The following is a 17965-nucleotide window of genomic DNA, read 5'->3' on the forward strand; positions in this document are numbered from 1 at the left end:
TTTATTTTTGGCTGTATTGAGTCTTCGTTTCTGCGCACGGGCTTTCTCTAGTTGCAGTGAGTGGGTGCTACTCTTGGTTGCGGTGCGTGGGCTTCAGGAGTTGTGGCTCACGGGCTTAGCTGCTGCAGGCATGTGGGATCTTCCCGGACCAGGGCTCGAACCCGTGTTCCTTACACTGGCAGGCGGATTCTTAACCACTGTACCACCAGGGAAGCCCTCATATAAATTTTAAAATGAGCCTGTCAAACCCTACAAAGAAATCTTGCCAGGTTTCTGATTTAAATTGTCTTGAACCTACCAGTAAGTTCAGAGAGAATTAACATCTTTATGACACTGAAGCTATCTGTGAATATGGTAAAGTTCTATTTATTTTGGTCTTCTCTAATAAAATTAGTCTCCTAATAAAAAATTTGGTCTCCTAATAAAATTATAAATTTTTCTCCGTAAAGATCTTCAATACTTATTGTTAAATTTATAAATGGCATCTTTTAATAATTAGATTTTTCTAACCAATTTCTGCTTATCTACAGACATGCAATTGAGTTTTGTTTATGGATTTTATATCCACAACCTTGCTAAACTCACTAATTCTAATAACTGACATGCAAATGCTGGATTTTCTATGTGCATAGCCTTCTCATCTGCTCTTCTCAATAAGATAATGAGTTTTGCTTCTTCCTTTCACTCCGTAAGTGAAAATAAGCATCTTTTTGTCTAATTTCCAAATTCAAAGGGAAAACTTTCTATGTTTTATTATTAAGTATGAAGTCTGCTGCAGGTTTGGTTTTTTGTTTTCAATAATAGATATCCTATACTGGGTAAAGAAAGTCCCCTTCTATTGCTAATTTGATGTGAGATTTATTTGTTTTATTCCAAAGGCTTTTTTGGATTTTATCAAGTGATTTTTCTGAATCCACTGAGATATCATGTAATTTTTCTCCTTTAATCTGTTTAAGTAATTCACCACATTATCAATTTTTAGTTGGTGTTAAACCCCACGTGGTCCTAGAACAACCCATTTCCATTTCATAGAATTTACCCATTTCTTCTAAGTTTTCAAGTATATTAGCATAAAGGTATTCACAGTATTCTCTTATCTTTTCAATACCTGTAGCATTCATAGTTGTATCACCTTCTTCACCCTTAATCATTCACCATTTTTTAAAATAATTAAGTAAATCTTTCAGTTACATTAGACTTTTAGTATGTAGTCTGAATAGTTAGTCTTTATTACCTTTCTGTTCTGCTCTCTGGTCCTCCAGTTCTTTCTTAGGAGTTTTAGGTTTCATCAATTCTTTGTCCCAGGCAGCCAAAGCTTGTTTTTCCATTTGACGAATTTCTGCTTCCTCTGCATCTAAACGTCTCTTCCACTCTAGTAGCTCCTCCGCATGTTGGCGCCTTTGCATTAGTTTTTGCTCTCGCTTTGTCAGAAACCTATGGTTACACCATGAAAAACAGTGAGAGAACAAATCTATAGGCAGAAATCACTTTGAGAGCTTTATTACTCATTACGTTATCAAAAAGTTGTATAAAACAGGACATTCATAGTATTCCTCTGAAAAAAGTTTGAGATAATACGAGCTTTGGTAAGTGATAGTATTCGGCAAGTAAGAGAATTTATTTATTTTACTTGTAATTAATTATTTGGAAATTTAGCAAAGGAAAAACTGTGGGGTAATTTCAGGAAAAAAAATCTTCAGAATATTTGGCTAACCATGACTGATAGTACTTAATGTATTCATTCTTCATAGGTGATTCTTTTTCATAACAGAAGATACAAGGAATTTATTCTGAAGGCTAAGACCAGAAAACACACAAACTCAAAACAACGAAGACCAAAACAACAACAAAAACAACAACCCCCAAAATCCCAAACAAGCAAGCAAACAAAAAACCTGTTCATGTCCCTTTTTGATTTTTATATTCAAATTCAGTCTGGTTTTGCTTCAGGTATAGTAAGTTTGGTTTTCACTACCTGGGAAATGCAGTGTCAGGTGACAGTCTACCTGTTTTTCATGGAGAGAACACTGAGAACCACAGTCAGATGCCTTATGTATAAAACATGACTATTTATTTACTTGAGTAAAAGGATGCACCAAATGCCTCAAACTTCTCAATTTAACCCAATCTCTAGAATTAAACAGCCTAGTATATCTTAGCTCCAAAGGGTTAGGGGACATAACTGATTTAGGAAGTTATTTGAGTAGTTAAAAAGCTACTATTTGCTCTCCTCAAATGTAGACGCCACAGCTAAATGAAAGGTGGGCTGCTCATATTGTAAGTGTTAGATCTGTAGTGGTAGCTAATCAACAAAAATACATTCACATATCCAACAAACACTTAATAAAAAGCACAAGAACTATCACTCCACTTCTTAAACAATCAGCATGTCAAATTAATGTGGAAACAAAAAGGTAAAATCTATGGGACATTTGACAAGAGGCCCCTAGGCTGTTAGAAAAAAAAAGAAAGAAAAAAAAGCAATAAAAACAAACAAAAAGAGCATGCTCTATCAAAGAGTGCACTGAAAAAGGTGCAAAGTTACCTGACCAACTGGTTGTAGATATACAGCTGGAATTTGGGATGAAGGTTGGGAAAACAGACACTGAGAGAGGCCCAGTGATGAGACGTAAAGACAGAGAAGAAGTAGTGAACAGGAGAGCAGTGTCTACAAAATAAGGAGGAAGATTTTAAAACCAAGAGATCAAGAGGCAGAAAGAATGAAAAAGGGAAAGCATAAGAGCTGAGTGCAGAACTTTTTAATATGCTTCCTGAATAACATTATAAGCTACTCAGTTAAAGCAAGTGTTATACTTTGTGTGACATATAAAACATATACTTTTATAGATCTTACCAAAGATTTCTGAATATACGTGCCTTTCTTCTCAGTTCCTGCTTAAACATCACGTATACTTTCAGGTAAATTTATTTGTTTGTGAGTAAAGTAATGAGAAGTAGAGTGTGAAGCTAACTAAGTTTTCTCATAAGCTTTAACACAGAGTACAACAATTATGGGCATGAACCTAGCATATCAGCAATTGTATATACATATGTAATTCTCAACGAGTAGTTTTTATATCTGTACCTTGTCATGTATTTTAAGCTTGAATTTAAATTTAAAAAGCAGTACATTTGCCTTATTTAACCTTACCATTATAATCTAAGCTTGAATATAGTTATATAGTTTAAAAAGTCAATTTATAGTAAAAATACCTTGTTCACATCTACAACATAAAACTTACTGTCAACAGGACCTACTGGAGGTATCTTGCTTTATATTTAACAAAGGCCCACTTAAATAATAATACTGAAATACAATACCCATTCTATAAAAAACCAGGATGCATAATTAAGAATAAACTAAGCTAGTTCCAATAAACACTACCAGTAGTAAAAAAAAAAAAAAAAAAATCATGCTGTGGACAATTCAATCAATAAAGTTAAAAGTAAGAAGAAATTCCATATGTTAAACTTATAAAAGTAGGAAAAAACCAATTGTTTCTCTCTTTTTTTAATAGTAAATAGACCACTGTATATATGAAAGGATAAATAAGTCTAATAAAAGGTTTGGAAAGGTTAATTCTCTTTGACAGAGCATGCTCCTGTTCACATGCACACAACAATAACCTGTAGATCAAGGCAACATTTATTGCCTTGGAAGGGCAAGGAATAATACCAGTAAGTCAAAGAAGTGAGAAAATCTAGGTATGAATCCAGTCATTCATTTGAATTTTAAAAAGTATGTAGAATCTTGACTACATGTATATCTTTAGATAACAGATGATTTCAGCGTCTGTTTCTCCACATACAACTTAATATTTCACCTTCCCTCTGTTCAGTTACATACTCGCTCTATCTCTTCCTTTCCCTCTCTCCCTCCCTCCCTCTCTCTCTCTATCATATCTGGATTGCCTTGATTTTCTGCACTGAAGTTTTTGTGCAATTTTGCCAAGTTTCAATAAGACACTTCAATCTTCCTTGCCATTCTTTATGAATGTATAATAAACTTATTTTGATGCCAATTATGCAAAAACAAATGTACTTGGAAAAGGTCCAAAAAAATCTATTCATAACATTCAAGTATCACCCACCCTCTCAAGTATATAACTGCTAAATGCATGCATGACCTAGTACAAAAAGTAGAACATTGGAAGATGTGAAATAAACTGTAAAAAAAATACATATTAAATTTTTTTGTCCAACCCAATATAGAGGATAATAATTTTCTCTATTAGAACAAATACTAATTATTTACTTTCCATTTACAAAGATTAAGCATATTCAAAAGCTCTAGGTTAGAAATGAACAACAAAAGAAATGGCTAAAAAAAAAAAAAAAAGAAAATGGTTTAAGAGATAGTGTAAGAAAAGTTTAACTTAAAGTTGGAACTTCATCCCAGAAACACACGTTCCTTATTTAATATACATACATTCTAGAATTCAAGTGTCTCTTAAAAGTTGTATAAAATTGAGATAAAAGAAGCAGTAGCACTTAACACTAGAGTTAACAATCCTTCAAGATGCTGCACAAGTAAGAAATAAACAAAATTTGTGAATGATGGAAACATAAATGACTATTAATAGAAAATGTTACTAATACACTTTATGGCTATTATCAAGGCATTCCCCAACAAGGCCTCTGACAGTTACAGAACACTGGACTAGGATGAGACATATGATAGATTTAATCTAGTATGGAAATAATTATGTTCCTATAATGTTTAACCTTTAGAAATTCAAAAGTAAGTAATACACTTTTAAAGTCAAAATTTTACACTCTAAACTTTAGCTATGCAGCTATTCAACCGTAGTAATCAGGCACTGAGCACCTTGCCAGTTTCAACAAATACTATTTTGAAGGGTCAATTTCTACTGAGATACCTTTAAGTCATCAATGCAGTTATTTAAAAAAACTACAAGGTTGGAAGCAGATGTGCTAACTCAGTTTTCACTTTAGCTGACTGAAGTCGAGAGAGTAGGGTTCTAGTTCTTCTAGCTCTGCCATTATGCTACCTGACCTGGGACAAGGCACTTAATCTCTGCAGGCCTCAATTTCTTCCTGTAGAACCAAGGGACTATACTAGATGACCTCCCTAAGGACCGACTAGTTCCAACATTTTATGATTCCTTCTTCATTTAAGTACTTCCTCACACTTTTTAAGCAAAATTATGATCTAAATTTTAAATAGAACTTCCAGTTCTAAAATCATTTGATTATGAAAGATGTTAAACAAAATAAAAACTTAATATCTTAAATTATTTTAAAATTCTTTCTGGATCTAAACAATTCTTTAACTCTATACTGTCACAAGTAAAAATGAAAACTAGTGCTTTTAATTATAAAATGGATCAATTCTTTTAAGTACTTAAGCATTTTAAATGATATTCAAAAAGGAAGATAAATGAGCATATGGATAGTACTGACCTAAAAGAAAATACAGTCTATTTTTCCTACAGCAAAATCTATTAAATTGTTTAATAATCTGCATATACTTAAATAAATTAAATAATACAGGTACATCATCCCTAATCTAGGAAGAAAAAAAAAAAGCACACTATCCGACTATCAGGATTTATTCATCCACTACACTTAGTCTAGAACCTTCTCTAAGAAAACTATATTTCTAATTTAAGGCAATGATATTTAATACATTGTTTAAAATTTTAATAAAAACGTCTTCTTTAATGGAATAGCAAAAGCCTTCACTTGCAAATGCAAAGTATTTAACTCTGAACACTCATCAAGAAAATTTCCTTGATATATATACTCTTTTCAGTAAAAATTTCTTCCTCTTCTGAGCTTCCTTAGCAATAGATTTTTATATACTTCACTAAAGGAACCTGATATTTCTTCTTTTTTCCACCTATACTATAAGCTTTTCAAGGGCAGGGTTTATGTTTGATTCATCTTCTTATCGCTCAGAACCTACTATATTCACACATTTCCCAAAAAATAATTGCTGAGGGAATAAGTATATAATTAATAAATAATACAGAAGAACAAGCTGCTATTAACAAATGAAAGAAAAAAACGCACTGTATCCTATTTTAACACTTAAAGAAGAAGATAAACACCATTCCTTCAGTGTTTCATTTGCTCAGTAAATAATTTTCCTAAAACAGAATTGGCAAATTAACAGGAAGAGTCAACTGTATGTTTTTTCCCCTGAATATCTGTTTCACAGCTTTATACTGTAAATAATGCCCCTCACAGTAGTAAACAAAACTCAGATTTCATTTACCAATAATTACCAAAAAACTGAGGGCTAGTCAGTCTGTGGCTTTTGCAAACATATTTTCATTATTACTAACCTCTTTCATAGTTTAAATTTCTTTTGCTCTTAACTATAGAAATGGAAATTATTTCTAAAATGTCAACTCAGTACACAGGTCAAGAAAAGCCATAGAGGGGCTTCCCTGGTGGTGCAGTGGTTAAGAATCTGCTTGCCAATGCAGGGGACACGGGTTCGAGCACTGGTCCGGGAAGATCCCACAAGCTGCGGAGCAACTAAGCCCGTGTGCCACAACTTCTGAGCCTGCGCTCTAGAGCCTGCGAGACACAACTACTGAAGCCCACACACCTAGAGCCTGTCCACCACAACAAGAGAAGCCTCTGCAACAAGAAGTCCGTGCACTGCAACGAAGAGTAGCCCCCGCTGGTCGCAACTAGAGAAAGCCCGCGCACAGCAACAAGACCCAACTCAGCCAAAAATAAATAAATAAATAAATTTATTTATTTATTTAAAAAAAAAGAAAAGCCATAGATTAGAAATACAAACTTTAACAAAGGCATTGTTGTCTCAGTGAAACATTAAAGAAGGAAATCTTTCACTGGAGCCAAGAATAGTTTGACCACTTCAGAAAAATATTTATCATAGAATCAAAGTTCAGAGAGTTAACAATAAACAGTAATATATATGAAAAAGTTCCTCCCAAAGTTAGCTAAACTTATTGAGAAGGGTGACTATTTTCTGACAAGTGTTTTATATTAGTAAAATAGTAATCTCTTAGAAGATGGCCTTTTCTAATCTACAAAACAAATAGTGCCTAGTAGCAAAGGCTCAAATAATTTTATTAGTTATCTACTGTAGCAAATGACTACAAAATTAACTCACTCTACTGAGGTGACATTCCAACATTGTTGAAAGAGAAGTAACTCTGAAGCTTTGGTAACCTGAATGGTATTCAAAAATTAGTTTTCACATTACAGTGGATCCCTGAACAGTGAGTGGGTTTGAAATGCATAGGTCCACTTACATGTGAATATTCTTCAGTAGCAAATACTGCAGTACTGCATGATCTGTGGTTGGCCGAATCCGCAGATATAGAACTACAGATACAGAAGAACCACATACATAGAGGAACCACGATTATGGAGGGCCGACTACGCAAGTTTTAGGCAGATTTTCATCTATGCGGAAGGGCAACATTGCTAACACAACCCCCACGCTGCTCAAGGACCAACTGCGCTTTGTTCTGGAGATCAAAAAAAATTAACAGTGATCTCCGTTTTTAATGCACTGCTAATTTTGGAAAATACTCCACTTCATCCTCAAATTTCAGCATCATCTTCCAAACATTAAAACTAATTTCTCTGCAACTACTGTTCTTACCCCAGCCCTACCACAAACACAACTGCATTGCTTCAAACAACAAATCAGTAAGTCACTGAATGCTTCAAGGCCTTTTCTCAAAAGTTTACTGCAGTAGTTGACAAAGGAAGGTAGAGCAATGATAAAAAAAATTCTAGGTCTTTAGTATTTTGGGCTCTGAGAAAATAAATAACAAAACTTAGAACAAAGTCAATAAATTCAACCTTTAACTTGTTATTTAGGGTTTTTAAAGTTTTAACCAAATCTCAAATAAACACCACATAAACTGACTAATCTCACAAACAGAATAGGATTAGCAATTCCTTCCATGGATGTGATTAAAATTATTGGAATATTATTCATAGAGACCAGCAATGAAGATTTTACTGGTATAGACAAGCAAGGAATCGATGAAGAAATTTCCCTTGAAGCTGTCCTTCCTCCAACATTTATGATCCAAAGGCATTTAGAGGCAGATATAAAATGCCAAATCAGTTATAAAAATTTATGAGATAGATTATTCTGAATTCAAAGATCCCTGGAGCAATCCAGTATGTCTCACACTGGCTACTGGAAATTTTTATCAGGAAGTAAAAAAGAATTCCTATTTGAAGAGTCTTAATTGGTCTATCCCATGGAAATCATACAAAAGGTACACTTACACATTTCTAACTATTCAGTTTTCACCCCCTTATATTTTTTATTTTAAAAATTTCTATTTATTATTTAAAATTATCTTCATAATCTATTTAGGTATTTTTAAGTTATCAAAGGCCAATTTTAAGTTACTGAAGTGCAATTTCAATTAAGCAATGAAGTGCCAGTGTACAACACTGTACCTATAGAAAGTAAGGTTTGACTTACAACTGCTTGACTGTTCAGAAAATAACTAAATCATAGGTTGATGTCACATATAAACATAGAGTATTATTAAATTTGGTGATGGGCAGTATACTGCCAAAGGATATCAAGATACAACTTAAGTTTAATCTGCAGTTCAAATTGCTAACTTAAAATAAAAGAGCAGTCAACAAAAATTTTAATGGACCTCTCTTCTATACTTAAAAAAGGTAGAAAATAGTCCACAAGCAGCTACTTTATAAGCGTATTTAATCAAATGTACACGCAAAGGAGTAAACTCTCATGTAAATGTCACTTGGTACGGTCAAAGCTGACACATAATTGAGCTATATCTAAGTAAGAGTAGCTTTCTTTAAAAGAGTCTTCAAAAAATAACGCTTAGAAATGTTTTAGAAGAATGGTAGACTGCCAAATCATTCAACATCCCAGGAGAATTTCAGACTTTCTGGTTTTAATCGAGCAATTCAGACCCACTCACAAGTTTAAAATTTCACTCTTCTACTTGAGTAAGCCTCACAGTTGTCAGAGTCACAGGATGAGATCTCAAGATATACCATTAAATTGCTCCCTCAAGTCAGTGGATATGTCCTCAGATTTCAGAAAAGGTAAAAATTTCACACTTACTCATAACTTTTAATAAAAGAAAGGAGAAAACGCTGTCACGGGTATATGTGCAAATACTACTTTGGTTTTTAAAATAAGAAACCTGTCTCTATTTAAGATCAAGAAAATTTGTTTTATAAATAAGGTCTACAGTTAACTGACTCCTAGGATGACTTAATAACTCTGCTAAAATGCAACTGAATCCATAAAATTTTATGTTGTATCAATCTAATCTAATGAAATACATTAAAAATATTATTTGTTGCTACTACTTTCAGTGTAAATAGGAGATATTTTTTTTAAATGAATTACTTTTCATCCATGCGGCTTCTCATTTTCTTCAGTTTCTGCATAATGCTGCTAGTTTCACTGCTGGAGATTGAAATGGGGGAAGGACTGCGGGTCTCCAAGTCAGTTGGAGCAGGACTGGTTGCCTTATTATCCTTTGTATCATCATCACTATGAGAGTCCTGCAAACAATAGGGGGTAGTAAAGTATTATAATTATACTGGAATTTAAGATCTCAAACTGATTTAAACACTGTCATTTCAAAATTAATTTATCTTCAAAACAGTATTTGTAAAATAGCTGAAATTAAGGTATTACTTAAAGGACAAAATTATATCACACAAGTAAAATGTATATACATGTACTTATATAGTCCCTAGATTTGTTGCTTAGGAGCAACAAAACCTGAATAGCAGTGAGCATGCTTAGCACCAGATCTTGATTTCTAAATAACTAGCCTCCTTGGAGAAACAGCTGATTCCAAGGCAGAGGCAGGGAAAGTAAAAGATGACCCTGAAACATCTTGTTCCAGAAAACATGAAAGTGCTCAAAGACTGATGGGTACATGTCAAAAGGACACAGAAACCTGCTTGAAGAGGCTCCTAATGGCCCAATTTGAGAAAAAGTGAGCATCAAAACAAATGATGATAGTAACAGATTATAATGCTGAGTAAAACACGAATCCGTGAGTTCATACTGATATAAATAAAAGAATAAATTTAACTTTGACGAAGAACAGCAATGTATGTAGCTTCGAAATACCTTCATGCAATGCACTTATTAATTACAAAGAGAAAGAGAGTAACTATACAGTGAAGTATGGTAGATGCCACCTTAATCAAGTGTTCGAGTTAACATCATCAGTAATGAGATAAATCAAAATCAGGTGCCACCTGATTGAATGCAGAGAACAACACAGCATCACTTCCGTGATATTCCTGCCAAAGATGCACAACCTGAATCTAATTATGAGGAAAGATCAGACAAACCCAACTTGAGGACCATTCTACAAAATATCTGGCATGTAATCTTCCAAAGTGTGAAGGTCATGAGAGTCAAGAACTTTTCCAGACTGAAAGAGATTAAAGAGATAATGAAAACTAATGTGTCAATATTAATTTGTTGGCAAGGTAACTCTCGACTGAGAAAATCAAAGCCCTTTGCACTGTGTTTGAAATTTTCTATAAATCTGAGACTGTTTCAAAATTTAAAGTGTATTTTAAAAATCAAAGCAGTGAATATTAAGAGATTTATTTAACTGTATTGCTATATAGGCTGAGTTTTCCAACACTATATTGACACTTTACAGTATTTCAGAATAGGTCCAAATTTTGTTTTTGTCTGAATATTTCCTTTGAACCTTGTATCATTATATTAGGCATTAGAGAGCTGACAAAAGTATTATGTAAAGAGCAAAAATAATTAATTCCTCCCATTAATTCTGAGGAATATATTTGGATTGAATATATTCCCATTAATTCTGAGGAATATATATTGATATTGATATTTGGATTGATAAGCAAAAACAAGGCTCTCTGTCCCAACTGAATTTATAAATGGAAAACATTTTTAAACTAATATATGACCTACATGTCCCTTTCAAAACTTGAATATCCCATGAGAGTAAAAAAAAGACTCACTTTACATAAAGGCACCGTACATAGAACTTTATCCTGGTGCATTACTGTATCACAGTGCTAGAATGAACACACCCACCACATTAGAAGATGAGGTAGAGTTAGTTATTAGCAAGCAACATGAGGCAGAAAACAAATTAATAATAATTTCATGTAATTTACCAATTTATTCTCCCCTGCAGACTTCAACTTCTCCTGAAGTTTTATGGTGGTCTGTCGGATCCTTTCTATCTCCTCCTGCTGTTTAAGAATCAGCTGTCTTTCCTTCCGAGCTGCCTTATTGGCTTCCTGAAGACGTTTAATTTCTGCCTAAAGTTTAAAGAGTTAGGCGAGGGATTGAAATTTGGAGGAGACAAGTCCAAAATAATATTTTAAAAAGAAAATCCAATCATCACATATATCAAAAATAAATACATACAGCATTTCAAGATAAAAATAATACTGAAAAATTTTTAAGCAGTGGAGAAAGAAAAAAGTCACATAACTCCATCACTCTAAAATAATTTAACATGATTCCTTAATTCAATTATAATTACAACAGACTGATAATTTCATATCCCTTTTTAAAACTTAACATACCCCTTTATATTTTTCCATAGTGCCATTTAGTCTTTACATTTATTTAATAACTGCCTATCAAGTAAACTAATTAATGTAATCATTATTCTATTGCTAAACTCCATTCCGAATAGTGCTTTAATGCCTATAAATTGTTTCATACTATGGATTAGTTCTTTAGGAGAGATTCCAAAAAGTAGGACAAACAAGTCAAAGAGAATGAATGATTTTATGGCCCTTAGAATAGTTTCTAAAATTGCTTTCAGAAAAGAATTTTCTCCACATAAAATGCCACCAGAAACATTTAAGACTACATTGCACCAAACTCTCTCCACACAGAATATTACTGTTTTCTTTTGCTAATAGTGGGCAAAAAATGATACACTTCACTGTTAATAATAAAATTTAACAGACTGTCCATTTTTTTCGTAAATTTGTTGTAATCCGTTTTCTTGTCAATAAAGTAAGCATAATAAAGATATTAATAACTTGTTACAATTTATTTAAATTTTAAAAAGAGATCTTTTAAACTATCTGAAAATGCAGAAAAGTGCACAATAAACATCTAATTCCAAAATCCCAAATTAACAGTTGTTAATACTGTCATATTTTCTCTTAGTCTTTAATTTCATAAAGAAATAAAAGATTACAGATAACACCAGTCTACAAGTCCCTGCTCCAACTCCCTAGAGGTAACCACTATCATGGTATATATCCTTCCATGGTATACATCCTTTTAAAATTCTTCTACAAATATTTGTACTTACCTGCAAAAAAATATATACTGTTTGGTTTGTATGTTTTAAAATATTTTATAAGTTATATCATACATATATTTTTTCAATCTTGCTTTATTTACTAAACATTGCTTTTATATGTCTCCATGTTGATTTGCCCCTAAATGCTGCATAAATTTACACTGGAGGTATACAGATTTCATGTATCTATTACCTCTATGGTTAGATAAGGTTGTTGTCTACTATTACAAACAATACTATAATCAACAGCCTTATACTTTTTGTCTACTTGGGCACGTGTATGAATTCCTCTCAAGCACCAGTTCTCGAAGTATGGTCCAAAGACCCTGAAGCTTCTTCTTCTGGAGACTCTCAGGGTCAAACTATCTTCATAATACTAAGACAAGACATTATTTGCCTTTTCACTCTCATTCTCTCATGAGTGTACAATGGCATTTATTCACATTTTGAAGAAAATAACTATAATTTTCAAAACAAACAAAATTAGTGAAAATAGTATGTAGATGTTTGCACATCTCTTTACTGTCTGGCTTGGTTTTTTTTTTTTTTTGGTTTGGGTTTTTTTTTTTAATTGAAGCATAGTTGATTTATAATACTGTGTTAGTCTCAGGTGTACAGCAAAGTGATTCAGTTATACACTAATTTTTTTTTCAGCTTATTTTCCATTACAGGTTATTACAAGATATTGAATATAGTTCCCTATGCTATACAGTAAATCTTTGTTGCTTATCTATTTTATGTATAGTAGTTTGTATCTGTCAATCCCATACTACTAATTTATCCCTCCCCATCTCCGTGGCTTGATTTTTTTAAATACCATGCATTGCTCATTTGGAAAATGTTTAGTTCACTCAGTTATGCAGATCTTCCAAATGTTCACATATTTCATTATGCAATCCCCCCAAATCACATTTATTAATATCACTGTGATCTCGAAAAAACTTCTTTAGTATTAGGTGGTAGACAGAAATTTTTCAAAATTCTGACATTTGCTTGAAAGTTTGAACCTTATCATTGGCAACAAACACTGTCAGTTGCCTTCTTTGAAGTGACAAGCACACTTTGTTCATTTCTGAGAAAATGACTGTCAAATACCCTAGTCTGAACAAACACAGTTTGTCTCTGAATAACTCTTTCGAGTAAAAATGGTATTCCATGAAAAATATCTGGCTAGCTCAGTTTGCAATTCAAACTACACAAATGCTTTCCCATGAGTTAATCACCTTCCTCTGGTATCTAGGAAAAGTGCTTAATTGTGGGCTTCCCATTCCTGTCACGGAGAATATGAAAACAACAAGTACTCAGAAGTCAACACAATAAAATTAATAATTTTTACTACTTAATCAGGACATTCTTTAGTAGAACTAGATTTTTTTCGCTGCAGGTATGTGGCAGTGGAAGATATAATGACTACTAGCAGTTTCGTGCCCCTGCCCTGATCTGTGCTAAGGCACCAGCGGTTTTACCACCATTGTTTTTGCACCATTTAGTGCAAATGTCAACACAAAAAAGGGCAAATTCACATCTCACTATCCTTATGAAAATAGTTTTGATCTCCCTGACCCATGAAAGGGTCTCAGGAATCCCCAGAGCTCTACAGAACACCTTTTGAAAACTGCTACTAGCTTAGGCCTGAGTTTCTAAACCAATTAATGTATAATTTCACCCAATCCAAGCTTAGAAGAAAGAAAAGATTTTTTTCAAGGGGTTCTAAGGGGAAAGTGTTTGCATCTCTCTTAAGAATAAGCCATAAGGTTGTACAAGTAAACTGTTCACTTTAAAATGGTTAATGGTGGGATTTCCCTGGTGGTTCAGTGGGTAGGACTCCGTGCTCCCAATGCAGCAGGCCCGGATTCAATCCCTGGTCAGGGAACTAGATCCCACATGCATGCTACAACTAAGAGCCTGCATGCCGCAACTAAGAAGCCCACATGCTGCAACTAAGACCCAACACAGCCTAAATAAATATTTTAAAAATAAATAAATAAATAAAATGGTTAATGGTATATTCATTTAAAAACGGTTATTTTATGTGAATTTCATCTCAAAAAAAAAAAGAATAAGGAAAATATGTTCCTGTTGGATACAGCTGTGCAAAGATATGTGGCCAAATTCCTCACAGCCATCTCACTACATGTCAAAATAATCCCTACTGATACAACTGCAGTAAGTATCTCAGTACCTACATCCTCACACTCTGGTGCTTTTACTCCTACAGGGCAATTTTCTAGGGGTAGCTGTGAGACAGGCCTGGGACCTGGGAACCTTTGCTACAATGCTGCAAAGCTTGCACCCGGACACCTCTCCTTAAGCTATAAATACAAAGAAACTATATGGGACCAAAAATAACTGCTTGCATGCTAGGGCAAACTCTGGACCCAAAAGATACAAAGAAACCAAAATAACCAACTGCCACTTTTGAAGAGCCTGGAGCAAAAGCAGGGTGCTGCACATGTCCCCTGCACACAGCACCACCTAAGGGGTGGGCAAACCACCTACGCCACCCCTCCCGCCCGACCCCTGGACACACCCCTACCCTCACCCCACATAAGGAACCAACTCGCCAGCCCTCCGAAAGCAGCAAGCAAGCAAGGGAACCTATTGTTTGTTCTCACTCCCCCCTGCTACAGCAGGGGCCCCAATAAAGCCTTGCCTGAATTTCTTGTCTGGCCTCTGATCAATTTCTACTGATTAAGGAGGCTAAGAACCCTGGTCTGTAACAGCTAGTTGGATCAAAGAATACTTTTTGCACATTTACTTAAAAAGCATTCTGGCCTCCTATAAACATAGCATGCAGAAAAATTAGTCACTCGAACCCCCACCACTGGGATTGAACAGTTTGCACATTTGTTTCAAATCTGTTTCAAAATTAATTCATTAGAGAGAAACCTAAACTCTACCCCAATCTCTTTTTCCATTTTCCTCTCCAGAAGTATATCATCCCTACATGTGCTGTGTACTTTTGATGCATGAGTGATTCCATGGAACATATATTACTAATTGGTGACTTTTAAAAATTTACAAGAATGGTATCATATTGTACATATTCTTTTGCATCTTGTTTTTCTGTAATAACTAATATTATAATTTTTAAAAAAACTTTTCACCTCACTGCATGGCATGAGGGATTCTTAGTTCCCCAACCAGGGATCAAACCTGTGCCCCCTGCAGTGGAAGCGTGGGGTCTTAACCACTGGACTGCCAGGATAGTCCCAATATTAGGATCTTTGATAAGACCTACTGCTGTCCTGTTCAATACAGTAGTCAACAGCTACATGTAGCTATTTAAATTGAGATTAATTTTAAGTGAAATTAAAATTTCAGTTTCTTGGTTGCACTAGCCACATTTTAAGTACTCAAAAGCTACATGTGGGGACTTGCCTAGTGGTCCAGTGGGTAAGACTCCACGCTCCCAATGCAGGGGGCCGAGTTCCATCCCTGGTCAGGGAACGAGATCCCACATGCATGCCGCCGCTAAGAGTTCACATGCCACAACTAAAAAGATCCCGCGTGCCACAACTAAGACCCAGCACAGCCAAAATAAATAAATAATTTTTTTTAACAAAAGCTACATGTGGCTAGTAGCTACTGTATTGGATAGCAGAGATACAGAACATTATCATTATTAAACAGTTCTTATTTTAATGCATTCTTTTTTCCTGCAGTGTTATATTTTCTTGCAGAAATATGCCCTGGTTCAGCTATTCTCTTACTGAAGAAATAGTTTCCACTTCTCCCTATATACTGTAAAAGCTTCTCTAGGATATTTACCAACACATAGAAATGCTGAGTCATAAATTGTGTCTTCAATTTACCTAGTTATAGTCAAACTGCTCTGAAAGTCGTTACACCAGTTAACACTCCCACCAGCTACAGAGAACTGCAGTGACAAAAACTGAAGACCCAAGACAGTTAAGTCTTAAACTTAAGTCTTAAGACTTCCGCCTTCAAACTCTGTCTTCACCTCAAAACATCCACCAATTCTAAAGCAGCATAGGCAAAAAGGCTAAGGAATTAAGCCAGAAACCTCTCAACAGAAGAGCAGAAATCCCCAACAGCCTCTTGTGCTGGTAAAAACGGTTAACCTGGTTTTCAACGGAAATCCCTTTGGGGTCACAACTCAGTGTTAGACTGAGGTTTACCAAGTCCGCAACCCAATGCCAACCCAGCTCAGCCCCTGAGTGGAATAAAGTGAACAGCTGACCACACTAACTGCATAGAAGAGAAAAGGATAAATCCTCTCTAGGGGAAGATAACATCATCTGGAGCCTTTGCAGTTATTTATACACAGTGTCCAGCATTCAATAAAAAAAATTACTAGGCATCTTAAGAAAAAGGGTCCTGTGATAATAAAAAATATAAACAGACAATAGTAGCGGACACAAAGATGTCCAAATGATAGAGTTAGCAGATAAGGAAGTTAAAATAACTATGAATAATGTGTTCAAAAAGTAACAGAAAAAGGTCAAAAAACAGATGAAAAGGTAGAGAATTTCAACAAGAATTAAAATCTATAAAAAAGAACGAAACAGATATTATAGAACTAAAAAAGAAATCAAATTAAGAACTCACTGGATAGATTTAACAGTACACATCACGGTGCAGAAGCTATAACGAATTCAAAGACAGGTCAATAAAAACTTTCTAAACAGAAGCACAGTGGTTTTTTGTTGTAGTTGATGATGTTGTTGCCGTGGTTGTTTTACTGTTTTAAAGAATGACATTAAAACAAAACAGGGGCTTCCCTGGTGGCGCAGTGGTTGAGAGTCCGCCTGCCGATGCAGGGGACGCGGCTTCGTGCCCCGGTCCGGGAAGATCCCACATGCCGTGGAGCAGCTGGGCCCGTGAGCCATGGCCGCTGAGCCTGTGCGTCCGGAGCCTGTGCTCCGCAACGGGAGAGGCCACAATGGTGAGAGGCCCACAAACTGCAAAAAAAACCCCAAACAAAACAAAAACAAAACAAAAAACAAAACATAGCAGAACAGAGACGTGGTATATTGTCCAAAGGTCTAACGTTTGTCTACTTGGAGCTTCTGAAGGAAAGGAATGAGAGAATAGGACAAAAGCAACACCTGAAGAGATAATTTTCAAAAACTGATGAAATACTACAAACAACAGATTCAAGAAGCTCTGCAACTCTAAATAGTATCAGTGCAAAAGAAACCACACCTAAGCAAATCATAGTAAATCTACTGAAAAATCAAAGACAAATTTTGTTTATTTTTCATTTTTACTTTTCGGCCATGCCACGCAGCTTGTGGGATCTTAGTTCCCCAACCAGGGATTGAACCCGGGCCCCGGCACTGAAAGCACCGAGTCCTAACCACTGGACTGCCAGGGAGTTCCTCTTAGGACAAAGTTTTAAAAAAAATATTAAGTAATATTCCAATATATAACTCAAATGATTAAGTTCACAGATCATCCAACACAGTAGCTAGTACCTGAAAACAGGTCAATAAAGGAAAAGAAAACTAGAATCTATTAAATACTTACCAGGCAACGTGAAACAGATTTTACATATGTTACCTCATTTAATCCTCACAACCACCATATGAAATAAAATCTCACTCCAACAGATAAGGAAACTAAGTCTCAGAGAGTTACTTAAACTTGACCATGAATACGCATTTGCAACAGACGAAGCTGGAATTCAAATAATAACAACTAAC

At 34.8% G+C, this 17965-nt stretch overlaps 1 protein-coding gene across 1 annotated transcript in view; it reads right to left on the bottom strand.

The window, feature by feature from the left end:
• Nucleotides 1-17965, bottom strand: part of CEP350 (centrosomal protein 350) — a 139700-nt gene that overhangs the window by 54153 nt on the left and 67582 nt on the right. Inside the window, exons 26-28 of the mRNA XM_070043864.1 lie at nt 11143-11289; nt 9368-9525; nt 1235-1434 (exon numbers count right to left, since the gene is read on the bottom strand). Coding sequence (XP_069899965.1) covers nt 1235-1434; nt 9368-9525; nt 11143-11289 — 505 coding nt within the window. The remainder of the gene's footprint in view (nt 1-1234; nt 1435-9367; nt 9526-11142; nt 11290-17965) is intronic.

This window comes from Globicephala melas, chromosome 1, assembly GCF_963455315.2.
Source record: "Globicephala melas chromosome 1, mGloMel1.2, whole genome shotgun sequence".
Lineage (NCBI taxonomy): Eukaryota > Metazoa > Chordata > Mammalia > Artiodactyla > Delphinidae > Globicephala > Globicephala melas.